The sequence below is a fragment of the Salvelinus namaycush genome, chromosome 1 (assembly GCF_016432855.1).
Source record: "Salvelinus namaycush isolate Seneca chromosome 1, SaNama_1.0, whole genome shotgun sequence".
In the NCBI taxonomy this organism is placed as follows: domain Eukaryota; kingdom Metazoa; phylum Chordata; class Actinopteri; order Salmoniformes; family Salmonidae; genus Salvelinus; species Salvelinus namaycush.
The window spans coordinates 46642575-46657277 of NC_052307.1; the positions used below are offsets into that span (position 1 = coordinate 46642575).

Consider the following 14703-nt stretch of genomic DNA (forward strand, 5'->3'; position numbering starts at 1 on the left):
CCCAAGTCCGCCACCGTGGACACGTCACAATACCCATAAACCCTAGCAGTCAAACACGGAAATGGTTCCATGAATTTTTTTCACCAATAATTTTTTCACATGGTGAATTTTATAAACACTTCAAACTAAGTATGTGTTTGTAGGCTTACCTTGGCGTGACGTATTGATAACCATGCAAATTCTGTCTCGAACAAGGTTTTACAAAGTTTTATCAATATAGTCAATTTACTAAAAAAAAAATCTAAATTCTAATTAGCAAAAGAACCTCAGCAAGACTACAAATTCCTGCAGGAAGCTCCTGCATGTCATTGCTAGCTGGCCTTCTAGGCAGAGTTGCAAAGAAAAAGCCATATCTCAGACTGGCTAATAAAAAGAAAGGATTAAGATGGGCAAAAGAACAGACACTGGACAGAGGAACTCTGCCTAGAAGGCCAGCATCCCTGAGTCGCCTCTTCACTGTTGCCGTTGAGACTGGTGTTTTGCGGGTACTATTTAATGAAGCTGCTAGTTGAGGACTTGTGAGGCGTCTGTTTCTCAAACTAGACACTCTAATGTACTTGTCCTCATGCTCAGTTGTACACCGAGGCCTCCCATTCCTTTCTATTCTGGTTAGAGCCAGTTTGCGCTGTTCTGTGAAGGGAGTAGTACACAGCGTTGTACGAAACTTTCAGTTTCTTGGCAATTTCTCGCATGGAATAGCCTTCATTTCTCAGAACAAGAAAGGACTGACGAGTTTCAGAAGAAAGTTCTTTGTTTCTGGCCATTTTGAGCCTATAATCGAACCCACAAATGCTGATGCTCCAGAGACTCAACCAGTCTAAAGAAGGCCAGTTTTATTGCTTCTTTAATCAGGACAACCGTTTTCAGCTGTGCTAACATAATTGCAAAAGGGTTTTCTAATGATCAATTAGCCTTTTAAAATGATAAACTTGGATTACCTAACGCAACGTGCCATTGGAACACAGGAGTGATGGTTGCTGATTAATGGCCTCTGTACGCCTATGTAGATATTCCATAAAAAAAATCTGCCGTTTCCAGCTACAATAGTCATTGATTTCTGATCAATTTGATGTTATTTTAATGGACAAAAAATATGCTCTTCTTTCAAAAACAAGGACATTTCTAAGTGACCCAAAAATGTTGAACAGTAGTGTATGTAAGTGCAAAAATAAATAAGGTTTGTTAACACACATAACAAAACCCACTAATCATAAATGTACAAATGAACCGATAAGCAATCACCCCCAAGAAATAAACAGAAAATGTTTTGTTTAAATGTGTGTGTGGATGTGAGAGTTGGGCTATATGGAGGAGATTACTGAGTTGTTTGGTTCATCAGGCTGACCCCCAGTCTTCGCTTGAAGTTATTGAGGGATGATGATGTTTTGCCAATGTGAAGATAATAATTCCAGAGTATGGTACCGCTATATCTGATAGAGAATTGACTATGTGAGGTGTGACAGTGGAAAGGGTGGTTATCACATTGTCTTGTGTTATATAGATGGATTTCAGAATTAAACTGGAAGAATCAATTTCAGGGTTTAGGTAAAACACACTGGGAGGTATGAGTATTTGTAGATGAAAGTGCATCATTGGCGTACATTAATGTTGTAAATAGACCAGATATAGAGTTTCTTAAACAAAGGTGCAGATGGAGCCAGGTAATTAGAGGAGGTGGCTAGTCTTGCACATTTAATTTGTATGATGAGTAATTTGCGTAGGTTGGAGGCTTATTTACTGGCCCGGAGATGTGGGTAAATTAAGCTATAGTATAGAGTTAGGAAGCAAGCCAGATGAACCAACCCACTAATATTTCTGAATATAACAAACAGATTTCATCACTTTGCTGCAGACAAATGGAATATGATCTTTCCAGGTTAACTTTTCATCAATTAGAACACTGAGGAATCTAGTGGATTTGACTTGTTCCATTTCTTTCTCAAGAATTGAGATTCTGGGTCTTTTTTTTAACAATATTACTTATTCTTACTAGTGAATAAAATAAAGTAGGATTTTTTTTAACTTAAAAACTTCTTATGGCTGCAAGGCAAAGTGTTGAGTAGCCAGTGAAATCGTGCCCATTTCAAACGGCCTCCTACTCAAATCTTGCTCGTACAATATGAATATTATTATTCTTTTTGGATAGAAAACACTTTCTAGTTTCTAAAACAGTTGGAATTATTTCTCTGAGTGAAACACAAGTCCTTCTGCAGCACTTTTCCTGACCAGGAAGTGAAATGTCAGAAATCTATGCTCTTTTCAATCTGATGCCTATACATGGTCTTAACACCTAGGAGTCTGCTGACAGTCTATACGCCTTCCTATTGGTGTAAAGAGGATGTCAGAGAAGAATTTTTTTTGCTCCTCTTGGTCTGTGGTGGAAAAAAACCTATTTCTTTGACCTGAGCGCCCACTTCCGGTATTCTGAAGGAAGTGGGATGGACTTTTTGTTTTGCCTTCCTAACGAACGGCTAACGTCTCCGGCTCGAATTTTTTTGGATATATGTGACCATATCATCGTAATGTATGTTTTTTCAATATAGTTTAATCAGATTATTGAAACTTTATTCGGGAGTTTTGCCGTGTTCCGTCGTATGACTGTGTTTACGTTGGGCCACGGCTACTGGAAATGGTAAATGAACAGGGATATTTCTCATTCTGAAACGAAACAACGACTCATCTGGACAGAGGACGCCTGTTTCAACATTCTGATGAAAGATCAGCCAAAGTAAGACTCATTTTATGATGTTATTTCATATATCTGTCGTGCATGTGAACGGGTCGTGGGCGCCCAAATGTGTCTCTCTATTGTGGCTACGCTAATATAGCGATACATTTTGTTTTCGCTGTAAAACATTTAATAAATCGGAAATATTGTTTGGAATCACAAGTTGCCTATCTTTCAATTGCTGCAAACTATATATTTTTCGGAAATGTTTTATGATGAGTAATAAGCTATTTGAGGTTGGTGTCTGTTGGTGTCTGTAAATATTATGGCTGCTTTCGGTGCACTTTCTGATTTGTAGCTGAAATGTAAAATATGATTTATACCTGAAATATGCACATTTTTCGAAAAAAAATATGCTATACAATAAATATGTTATCAGACTGTCATCTGATGAATTTGTTTCTTGGTTAGTGGCTATTTATATCTTTATTTGGTCGAATTTGTGATAGCACCTGATGGAGTAAGAAACTGATGGAGTTAGAAAAGTGGTGTCATTTGCTAACGTGGTTAGCTAATAGATTTACATATTTTGTCTTCCCTGTAAAACATTTTAAAAATCGGACATGTTGGTTTGATTCACAATAAGTTTATCTTTCATCTGGTGTCTTGGACTTGTTAATGTGTGAAAGTTAAATATTTTTAAAAACTAGCTTTTGAATTTCGCGCCCTGCACTTTGAGCTGGATGTTGTCATATTGTGGGCGGTGTCGGGCTTGCAGCCCAAACAGGTTAAAAGATAATTTGTTTATCTGAACCATTCAGAAAATTTGACCGTGCTCGCTGTTTATTTTCTATGCATAGTCACTCTACCCCTACTTACAGTACATATTACCTCAACTAACCTGTATCCCCGCACATTGACTCTGTACTGTTATTATTTTATTGTGTTACTTTTTTACTTTAGTTTATTTAGTCAATATTTTCTTAACTGCATTGTTGGCAAAGGGCTTGTAAGTTAGCATTTCACGGTAAGATTCTATTCGGCGCATGTGAAAAATTAAAATGGATTTGATTTTAAATGCATTTCAAGGTGTTCAAATTCATGCATTGAAAGGCATGAGGCACTTAACATCCTTCCTTTTGGCAGGTCTATCACATGCAAATGTCTCCCTGGAGCTCATAAGTGTAGCCATGCAGCATATTTCAACTTTGAGCATCCTGGCTGGCATGGCACTGTCGGTGGAGCAGCAGGAGGCTATATGGCAGGCATCAGTTGGTCAGCACACCAACCCCAACTGGTGTGCCAACCCCAACTGGCACACCATGAGGAGAGGGAGGTTGATGGCCAGCAAATATGGAGCAGTGGTTAGGGCCAAGCGCGTTACTCACCTGCTAAACAGGTTTCTCAGATCACAGTTGTTGGATGGGGTGTTGTCTGTAAAGTGGGGCACAGATAACAAAGAGGAGGGCATTAAGACATTCAAAATGGCTACAGAGATGGATGTGCAGGAGTCAGGGCTTTGGGTCATGGGGTCTGGGATCCTGGTTGCCTCACCGGATGGTCTAGTGGGCACCACAGCAGTGGTGGATGTCAAGTCTCCCTATGGTGCAGTGGACCTTAACATTGAAGAGGCATTGAAGTTGAAGGATTTCTATATCAAGGAGACCATCCTTACTGGCACCAGGTCCAAGGTCAGCTCCACTTCACTGGAAGGGACACTGCTTCTTTATTGTGTGAACCACCAAAGCCTCCATCACCATCCCCATCCAGCGTGATGACCTCTGCCAGACTCATATTGCTCCTCCTGTCAGTACCTGTTTTCATAGTTCATACACACACACTAGGCTCCCAGAATAGGTTATATTACATACAAGTTTTGCTCAAAGCAGCCAACTAAAGTAATGTAGTTAACTTTAACTGTGATGTTTAAATGATGTCTTACCCCCAGAGTGAGAGAGCGAGTACACCACTTCCAGCAGATCTCCTTGCTGAAGGTGGAGTTGATCATGCACTGCTTCTTGTGGTGTGAGCCTGATGTTCCGCATGTCACACCTCATGTCTAAAACATGGCGAAAGGGGACACAAAGTAAAAATGTTGATGCATTTACAAATTCAATGTTTTACACAATATTGTATCATATTTGATGAATTACTGACCTGTCCATCCATAGGCTCGATGTGCTGTAGTCTCGACAACTGGACGCTCGCGCTCGGATCACACTGGCACAGGATGTCCATGCACCGGCTGGTCTGAGGATGTGCTCCTGTTGGGACTGGAAAACAAAGAGACATTTGGTCAGTGGTAAGTCTTTTCAATGCTGTATCACATTCTTTATCTGGACAGAAAACACATTGTTTATCATAACAAACCCACCTTGGACAGTGTGACAAGTGGTCTCTCAACACCCAATCCTCATGCCTCATTGTTTGTTCTTGTTTCCCAATCAACAGTCTGGATCTTCCTCTTCTGCCATGGTGGATGAGCTACCTTTTCTGGTAAATACAGGGCCATTTGTCTTTCCCACCGGAAAATGGCAGCTGCAGACCCAAGTGTTGTCACTGGGTTTCCGGTCCGCCCATTTGAAATCGAAAAAATATATATATAATTTTACTAGCTAGCTAAGTTGATTACTAAAATGGTAACATCTAATTAAAAGACCATAACCCACAGACTTGACTATAGTAATAGTAAAATAGACTGGGCTTTGGTCTATCTGCACATCTAAAATCCTACTATGTGTATGGGACATTTCTGCTGGGATGGAGGAATTATCTGGAATGCTTAACTTGGTGTCAGGACAGTCTATGGTACTATTTGTCCAAAGAGGTGAAGTATTCTGATGAGCTATACTACTGTACTTCTGATTCTAATTCTCAAGAGGAAAGTTAAAACCCTCAGCCATTAGGACCATGAGGAGGACCAACAGTGATAAGGTGGATCGTCTAAGGAACTGACATGCAGGGATGTGGAACATAAGGATGTTGGGCAATGGCCAGCAGACCACAATTTCTACTAGCCCAGGCAACATTCGGGTCCTAAATCTGTGGTATGCGATGTTTATAAAGGAAAAATGTTTCTGCTGTGTCATGCTAGTTTGGTCCATGTTTTACTAGCCATTTCACTGCAGTGTCAGGCTACTTTAGCTCATTGTCTATGTAACAGTATAGCTCCGTCCCTCTCCTCGCCCCTACCTGGGCTCGAACCAGGGACCCTCTGCACACATCAACAACTGCCTCCCACGAAGCATCGTTACCCATCGCGCCACAAAAGCCGCTGCCCTTGCAGAGCAAGGGGAACAACTACTTCAAGGTCTCAGAGCAAGTGACATCACCGATTGAAACGCTATTAGCGCACACCACCGCTAACTAGCTAGCCATTTCACATCGGTTACATCTACTAGCCCAGTCTGAAAAGTACTAGCCTTGGGCTAGTTTAATTTCCATCCCTGCTGATATGTATAACTGACTTCACAGGACATTTGATTAGTCATGTACAACAGATACACTCGTGGAACAAAACCATTTGTTTTCTATGGGAAAACATTGAGCCCACAAGTCTTTGTAAGCTAACTAGCCAGCTAGTTAACGTTGCCTCACTGTTGCTTCTGGTCGATGGAAAAACCTAAGGTTAGCTAGCTAGCTACAAAGGCCAGGGTCAATTTCTTTTAATAGTAATAAAAAAATGCTAAGGTAGCTAGGCAGGTCATTTGAAAAATAAACACGATAAACTAAAAAGGCCAAATATGTACTCGCTAGGTTACTGCTACTTGTCGATGAGAGTTTGCATGGAGGTTTTTCCCACCATGGGGCTTGAGTGATTTAAGTCAACTTGCGACAGGATGTGTAGTTCTGTATGATAGCCACATTAGCAGCTAATTAGCATTTTATTTTTGGAGGGTAATTACATGCAAATTTATTGATAAAAGTTACCTTGTCCGAGAGAGATTTGCGCGGTTATCAAAACGTCACGGAAGCCTACACAAAACACAGACCTTGTATGAAGCGGTGTTGCCAACTCCTCAGTAAGGAAAGTAGCTATTGGCTGTCCTAAAAGTTGCTAGAAGTCACTAAATGGCATCATCACCAAATTTACATAATTGGCCATGTGCATGTAATTGTGATGGACGCTGTAGGAGAGAGGAATAACGTCGTGGGAGAGACAAAAAATTAGTAAAAAACACCCTAAATATGTTTAGAACTACAAATGAGCAAGCTGCAGAGAGTGACACACACAGCGAATAAGAACCAGATATTTGAGGCCATACTCCTTCCTTCAGCACTTTATGGACCCCATTGTTAATCCCTGTCATAACAGAGGCATTGTCAGTCTCTATCCCCAGGGGTCTCTCTTTTTTAAGACAACACTTCTCGAGGAAAGCCACCACAGCACGGGCTATAGATTTGGCATCTCCTCCCTCCAACTCAACAAGCCCAGAAATGTTGATACAATTGTCTGCTTGGTCACTAAAGTACCTTATCACAACCCCCAGGTACTTAGAAACACTTACATCCGTGGACTCATTGAGGAGGAGGCTGAAACGCTGGTCACCCACATCTGCGACCAACTTTTTCAGAAAGAATGGTGCTAGAACACCATTAATCATTTCTGTGCACTTTGTCCTGTGCATTTTGAAGTGGGTAGCAGCAGTGGAGTCTAAGAAAGTAGCTAGCTCTACATGCTTCTCCAATGTGATCACGTGTCAGCATGGAACAACAGTGTTCAGCAATAGCTAATGCCATGGTGCGCTCAGCCTTTTTTGCAGAGTAATTTTTTTAAACCATAAATGGCAGCTTGTTTTGGGTGGAAATGTTATAAGGCTTTGCCTTTTGAGTATGTTTTTGAGTTGTCATGTGTTTTTTTTACATCACTAAGTTTGGCGTAGAAATCAGCCTTACAATACATATATGCCCGTGTATCATCTCCAATAAACGGCTTCAACCAGCCTTTGAATTCAGGGTTTGATTCCCACTCCTTTCTGTATTTTTGAGTGTACAGTTTAGACTGAGACATGATGAACTAGCCAACTAGATGTTTAGCTTATGTCACAGAGAGCCACACACACAGTGGACAAGGTGAGTAAGTGACTGAGGCTGTGTGAGTCAAATGCAGTGATTTATTTTAGACAAAAAACATTTTACATTTACATCCCGCCCTGATTGTAAGCCAGGGCGGGATCAGCCAGCAGTGGCTTCCCGCATGCGCGATTCATTTGCAGTCTGGAAGCGGAGGGGTGAACATCTCCTGCTCTGACTGCAGCTGGGAGGGACTGCTGCGAGAGGACTGGGCCGTCAATCTCCAATAACACCAGAAAAAATGGCTAGATTTGTCGCTAGTTGATTTTTAAAAAAATGTGTCGCTAGAGGGGTCTGAATACTCGCTAAATATAGTGACGAAGTCGCTAAGTTGGCAACATTGGTATGAAGTAGTTCTAAAATCTCAGATGGAAAAATGTATGGTGAAAAAAACCGTTTGGTTTTATGGGCATTATAACTCATACTGTGGTACTCAATTGAGAAAACAAAGAAATGTAACCTCTGGTTACTGAGAGATATTTCATTATAATTCCAGGTTTATTGTTCAAAGCTAAAGGTTTATCTAAGTTGTGAATCGTCCATAAATTATACAAAATGTAGATATGATTTTTAGGCCATATCGCCCAACCCTACTTTTCGTCCTCTTGCTAGGTTATGTGGTTGTGTTTTATTGTCCACAGCTGAAGGACTATCTAGGTTGGTTTATATCTCACTATAAATTAGCTTTTTCAAACAGAAATTTGCATCCTGCAGCACTAATTCCCCAAAGTTTTGGGACACTGTAAAGTCCATGGAGAATAAGAGTACCTCCTCCCAGCTGCCCACTGCACTGAGACTAGGAAACACTGTCACCACAGATAAATCCACGATAATTGACAATTTCAAGAAGCATTTCTCTACGGCTGGCCATGCTTTCCACCTGGCTACCCCAACCCCAGCCAACATCTCTGCACCCCCGCAGCAACTGGCCGAAGCCCCAACCCCCCCCCCCCCCCCCCCCCCCGCTTCTCCTTCACCCAAATCCAGATAGCTGATGTTCAGAAAGAACTGCAAAATTTGGATTCCTACAAATCAGCTGGGCTAGACAATCTGGACCCTCTCTTCCTAAAATTATCTGCCGCTATTGTTGCAACTGTTAACGGTTGCGTCAATCGAATCTGGTATCAGGATAAAATGTGATCCAGAGTCACCGAATATACTTTAAGTATTTTTATTTAACATAAGCGATAAATGGTAAATGCAATTTTCGTATATACCGGTTCACTGTATCACCACGCAGGGTAAAGCAGAGAACTGACTGAAATAGTACAGACATCTTCTTTTATACTGTGACAGATGTTGTAAGTTGGTGGTTGAAGATATCCCTCTAGTGGTGCGGGGGCTGTGCTTTGGCAAAGTGGGTGGGGTTATATCCTTCCTGTTTGGCACTGTCCGGGGGTATCATCGGATGGGGCCACAGTGTCTCCTGACCCCTCCTGTCTCAGCCTCCAGTATTTGTGCTGCAGTAGTTTATGTGTCGGGGGGCTAGGGTCAGTTGGTTATATCTGGAGTACTTCTCCTGTCCTATTACATTTACATTTAAGTCATTTAGCAGACGCTCTTATCCAGAGCGACTTACAAATTGGTGCATTCACCTTATGATATCCAGTGGAACAACCACTTTAGTGTCCTATCCAGTGTCCTGTGTGAATTTAAGTATGCTCTCTCTAATTCTCTCCTTTCTTTCTCTCTCTCGGAGGACCTGAGCCCTAGGACCATGCGTCAGGACGACCGGGCATGATGACTCCTTGCTGTCCCCAGTCCACCTGGCCTTGCTGCTGTTCCAGTTTCAACTGTTCTGCCTGCGGTTATGGAACCCTGACCTGTCCACCGGACGTGCTACCTGTCCCAGACCTGCTGTTTTCAACTCTTAATGATCGGCAATGAAATGCCAACTGACATTTATTCCTGATTATTATTTGACCATGCTGGTCATTTATGAACATTTTGAACATCTTGGCCATGTTCTGTTATAATCTCCACCCGGCACAGCCAGAAGAGGACTGGCCACCCCTCATAGCCTGGTTCCTCTCTAGGTTTCTTCCTAGGTTTTGGCCTTTCTAGGGAGTTTTCCCAGCCACCGTGCTTCTACACCTGCATTGCTTGCTGTTTGGGGTTTTAGGCTGGGTTTCTGTACAGCACTTCGAGATATTAGCTGATGTACGAAGGGCTATATAAAATAAACTTGATTGATTGATGTAGTTGGCCTGTCACAGTTGGCCTGTCACAGTAGAGTAGTAGAGTAGTAGAGTTGGCCTGTCACAGTAGAGGCTTAGCGTGGTTTAAACTTGCTAGCCTATCGGTGGTGCCCAGGCTGGTCCCAGCCTCACAGCACACAGGATCCAGATATCCGGAAGTGTTTGTTGTGAAGTTTGAGCTAAGTTGTCGGTGGCTACACTGCTCAGTTCCTGTTTTCTTGTTATTCAGCATTTTCCCATCTTGTCTCAACCTTCTGGTTAGCACAGTCGACACCCTAGATTAACAACAGCTTTTCTGCCGTCACGCTATGTTTTGTGATTTACATGTCCTATTTCTATAAGGCATATATTTTTGTTAAAAAGAGAACAAAATCAAACTTCACACAACCTCTATTACTAGTCTGTTCAACCTCTTTCGTATCGTCTGAGATTCCTGAAGATTGGAAAGCGGCTGCGGTCATCCCCCTCTTCAAAGGGGGTGACACTCTAGGCCCAAGCTGTTACAGACCAATATCCATCCTGCCCTGCCTTTCTAAAGTCTTCGAAAGCCAAGTGAACAAACAGATCACCGACCATTTCGAATCCCACCGTACCTTCTCCGCTATGCAATCTGGTTTATGAGCAGGTCACGGGTGCACCTGAGCCACACTCAATGTCCTAAATGATATCATAACCTCCATTGATAAAAGACAGTACTGTGCAGCTGTCTTCATCGAGCTGGCCAAGGCTTTCGACTCTGTCAATCACCGTATTCTTATCGGCAGACTCAATAGCCTTGGTTTCTCTAATGACTGCCTCGCCTGGTTCACCAACTACTTCTCAGACAGAGTTCAGTGTGTCAAATCGGAGGGCCTGTTGTCCGGACCTCTGTTCAATTCTCGGGCCGACTCTTTTCTCCGTATATATCAATGATGTCGCTCTTGCTGCGGGTGATTATTTGATCCACCTCTACGCAGACGACACCATTCTGTATACATCTGGCCCTTCTCTGGACACTGTGTTAACAAATCTCCAAACGAGCTTCAAAGCCATACAACTAACTCTCCTTCCGTGGCCTCCAACTGCTCTTAAATGCGAGTAAAACAAAATTCATGCTTTTCAACCGATCGCTGCCCGCACCCGCCCACCCAACTAGCATCACTACTCTGGACGGTTCTGACTTAGAATGTGTGGACAACTCTAAATACCTAGGTGTCTGGCTAGACTGGAAACTCTCCTTCTAGACTCACATTAAGCATCTCCAATCGAAAGTTAAATCTAGAATAGGCTTCATATTTCGAAACACTCATGCTGCCAAACATACCCTTGTAAAACTGACTATTCTACTGATCCTTGACTTCGGCGATGTCATTTACAAAATAGCCTCCAACACTCTACTCAGCAAATTGGATGCAGTCTATCACAGTGCCATCCATTTTGTCACCAAAGCCCCATATACTACCTACCACTGCGACCTGTATGCTCTCGTTGGCTGGTCCTCGCTACATATTCGTCGCCAAACCCACTGGCTCCAGGTCATAAGTCCTTGCAAGGTAAAGCTCTACCTTATCTCAGCTCACTGGTCACCATAGCAACACCCACCCGTAGCACACGCTCCAGTAGGTATATTTCGCTGGTCATCCCCAAAGCCAACACCTCTTTTGGCCGCATTTCCTTCCAGTTCTCTGCTGCCAATGACTGGAACGAATTGCAAAAATCATTGAAGTTGGAGAATTAGATCTCCCTCACTTACTTTAAGCGTCAGCTGTCAGAGCAGCTTACCGATCTCTGCAGTTGTACACAGCCCATCTGTAAATAGCCCATCCAACCAACTATCTTCCTCATCCCCATATTTGTTTTTCTGCTCTTTTGTAACCCAGTATTTCTACCTGCACATCCTCATCTGCACATCTATCACTCCAATGTAAATTGCTAAATTGTAATTACTTCGCCACTATTGGCCTATTTATTGCCTTATCTCCTTACTTAATTTGCACACACTGCATACAAATTTTTCTATTGTGTTATTGACTGTATGCTTGTTTATCCCATTTGTAACTCTGCGTTGTTGTTTTTGTCGCACTGCTTTGCTTTATTTTGGCCAGGTCGCAGTTGTAAATGAGAACTTGTTCTCAACTGGCCTACCTGGTTAAATAAAGATGAAATAAAAAAAAACACTTGACTAAAGCATGGAAGATTCCTAAAAAATATTGCATCAGTAACAAGGTAAAGGAAGTTTCATTTAAAATGTTACGTAAAATGTATCCTGAGAAACCTGTTATGAAAGATTCAAGCTGAATTTTGATACTGTGTGATTTCTATATTTATAGTAGAATTTTTGGATTGATATACACAACTTTGTTATAAAGTTCAATTGAATTGTTTTGATATGATTTATTTCAGAAATTCTGATATTGATAAGGATGATATTTATTTCAACTGCTAATAATAATGGGTACATTTCATATTCACAAATGCAAATGGTCACTTTGTAAATGAATTTAAACAATATGGGACTACTTTAATTAAAATGAAAAACAAGGCAATCAACCTGTAGTATTATTAATTAATATGATTTGTTTGTGTAGGATTCCTGGCAATGTAAAAATGTTATGTATGTGTTTTTGCATGTGACTATTCCTCTTTTGTTTTGTTGATGTTTGTTAATAAATAAAGACAAAAAAAGGAGGCAGAGAAGGACGTCACTCGTTAACATTGCCACAAGTCATAATTATGGCTAAACTTCGCCCAGATCTCCTTAAAATCTGATTTTAAACTTAACCTTACCAAACAGTAAATTTCTGTAGCCAATTTTGACTTGGTGGCTGTGTTATTTAGTGGAAACCGGCAGGAGAATCACAAAATGTCTCTGACATCTGCTCTGCTCAGCCATTGGCTGAGTTCAAGGGACAAGCAAGAAAGAACTGGTCCTACTAAATACGTAGATGTTGCTGTGGTAGGCATCCCTGTTCCTGGAGTCGCAGGTATTGCAGTTTTCTTCCAACTAAGCAACGCACCAGACAAACTGGGCTAATTGATCAGTTCTGTAATTGCCTAAATTCAGCACACCTGGTTTTTCAGGTTGGTTATATCAAAACTATAAAGTGCCAGCGACACTCCAGGATCACTGTTACCTAAACCTGTAATAGTAGTTCTCTAAGTTTGTGCTTTTCGTAACGTTATATTATGCACGTAGGACTGCATAATTTAGTGCATGCAACTGATACAGACGAGCTATGTTATTTTGGTTGGTACGCGCCTAGGGGTTTCCACTAGATAACACAGCCACAAAGTCAAAATTGTATATTGTAAAAATTCAAGAAAAAACAAAAATGCGCTTTTTGGTCTTCATTTGAGATCAGCGTTATGGGTTAGGTCTAAAATCACATTTTAAGAAGAGAAATTGAACAAATGGGAGGGATATATGACTTACTGGCAGCTAGTGACGACCGCACTACAAAGTCTGACGCATCAACACGCATGCGCTGTTTTATCCTGTCGGGTTTACTGGATATGACATTAGGACTCGTTTGATCTAAAACGAAAATAGATTAAAAAAGATTGTGAAATCTGCGTTATTGTTAACTATTATAGTCACTGATCATGCGATCCTGCTAGATCTATCGTCTGAAAAGAGCCAAAGCCAGCAGCGGTAAAGCAGTTGCTTGTTGGTGAGCTAGCAATACTTGTTACGATATGGCAAGGTAATTGTCTAAAGGCTTTTTACAGAATGTGGAGAAGGCACTTCGTAATTGCTTGGAAGGCAACGCCTGGATAAGAAGATCCCCTACTTAGATATTTTGTTGACAATTAGATAAACATGGGTATGCCATTATTGTCCCATCCGTGCTTTAAAGCAATTTGTGTCATCGCTTTACTCAATGGGCTTGGCGACTGCAGCGAGGGTGAGTAAAATTTACATTATAGCGAGCAACGGCTACAACATAGCCCGAGCGGCTTTCCTTCTCGGATATTCTAGGTTTCCAGTCGATAGTACAGTCACAAAGTCCAAATGGTCTATATCGTAAAAATTAATGTATAAAATGTTGCTTTTGGGTCATAATTTAAGGTTAGGTTTAAAATCCAATTTTAAGAGGGTAAATAGTCGTGGTTTATTACTTTGTTGTGGTAATTTGTTTGTAAATAGTCGTGGTTTATTACTTTGTTGTGGTAACGACCGCTACTATGTCGCAAGAGGGATTCTAGAATTTGGCTAACTATATGAGAAGGGTGCAACTGCAGCCCGCTATTAGGGGCGTTCCTGCATCTGTAGGAACCCCTCTTTATACTAATATTGGTAACTTTTACAGGGGCGCTCCACTACAGTAGATGGCGCTAATCGCTAATGCACCATAATGTTGGATGCCAACCGCTGATACACCTCAGAAGAGGGGGAGGGTGGCAAAAACGGTAGCTAGCTATATCTACTACACACTGGTAGTGCCCCTGCCTGTCTGGCTCTGTTTTCCTGCAGTTTCTCACAGATGGGATCGAAGGACCTTGTGCTGGCTTAGCCAGCTACTCCTAAGGAGGACACTGGTACACAGCAGGTGGGAGGCGAGGGTGACGTGTGCTAGTACTGCTAGCTAGCTAGCACACGTGTTGCCCGTGCCTCCTGTGTACCTGCGTAGCTAGCGGTAAGCGGGGGCGACACTGTGTGCTAGTTACTTAGCAAGCTAGCACATGGTGTCGCTAACTAGCAAGCTGGCTAGCTAGTTAGCACACAGTGTCGCTCCAGCCCCCTGCCTGCTGTACTAGCGAGAGGCAGGGGTGCGACCGGAAGAC

General features: G+C 41.9%; 1 protein-coding gene and 1 long non-coding RNA gene across 3 annotated transcripts in view; both read left to right on the plus strand.

Moving 5' to 3' along the window:
- The first annotated feature begins 2678 nt into the window (after positions 1–2678).
- Positions 2679–9489, plus strand: LOC120044972. Its single transcript, XR_005476603.1, has 4 exons — positions 2679–2728; positions 4840–4970; positions 5120–5164; positions 9441–9489. It is a non-coding gene; the product is annotated as an uncharacterized LOC120044972 (long non-coding RNA).
- Positions 9490–13391: 3902 nt separating this feature from the next.
- adam9 (ADAM metallopeptidase domain 9) overlaps positions 13392–14703 on the plus strand; it is a 102999-nt gene continuing 101687 nt past the window's right edge. For both annotated transcript variants that reach the window (XM_038989760.1, XM_038989769.1), the window contains exon 1: positions 13392–13823. In XM_038989760.1, coding sequence (XP_038845688.1) covers positions 13739–13823 — 85 coding nt within the window. In that variant the 5' untranslated portion in view covers positions 13392–13738. The remainder of the gene's footprint in view (positions 13824–14703) is intronic.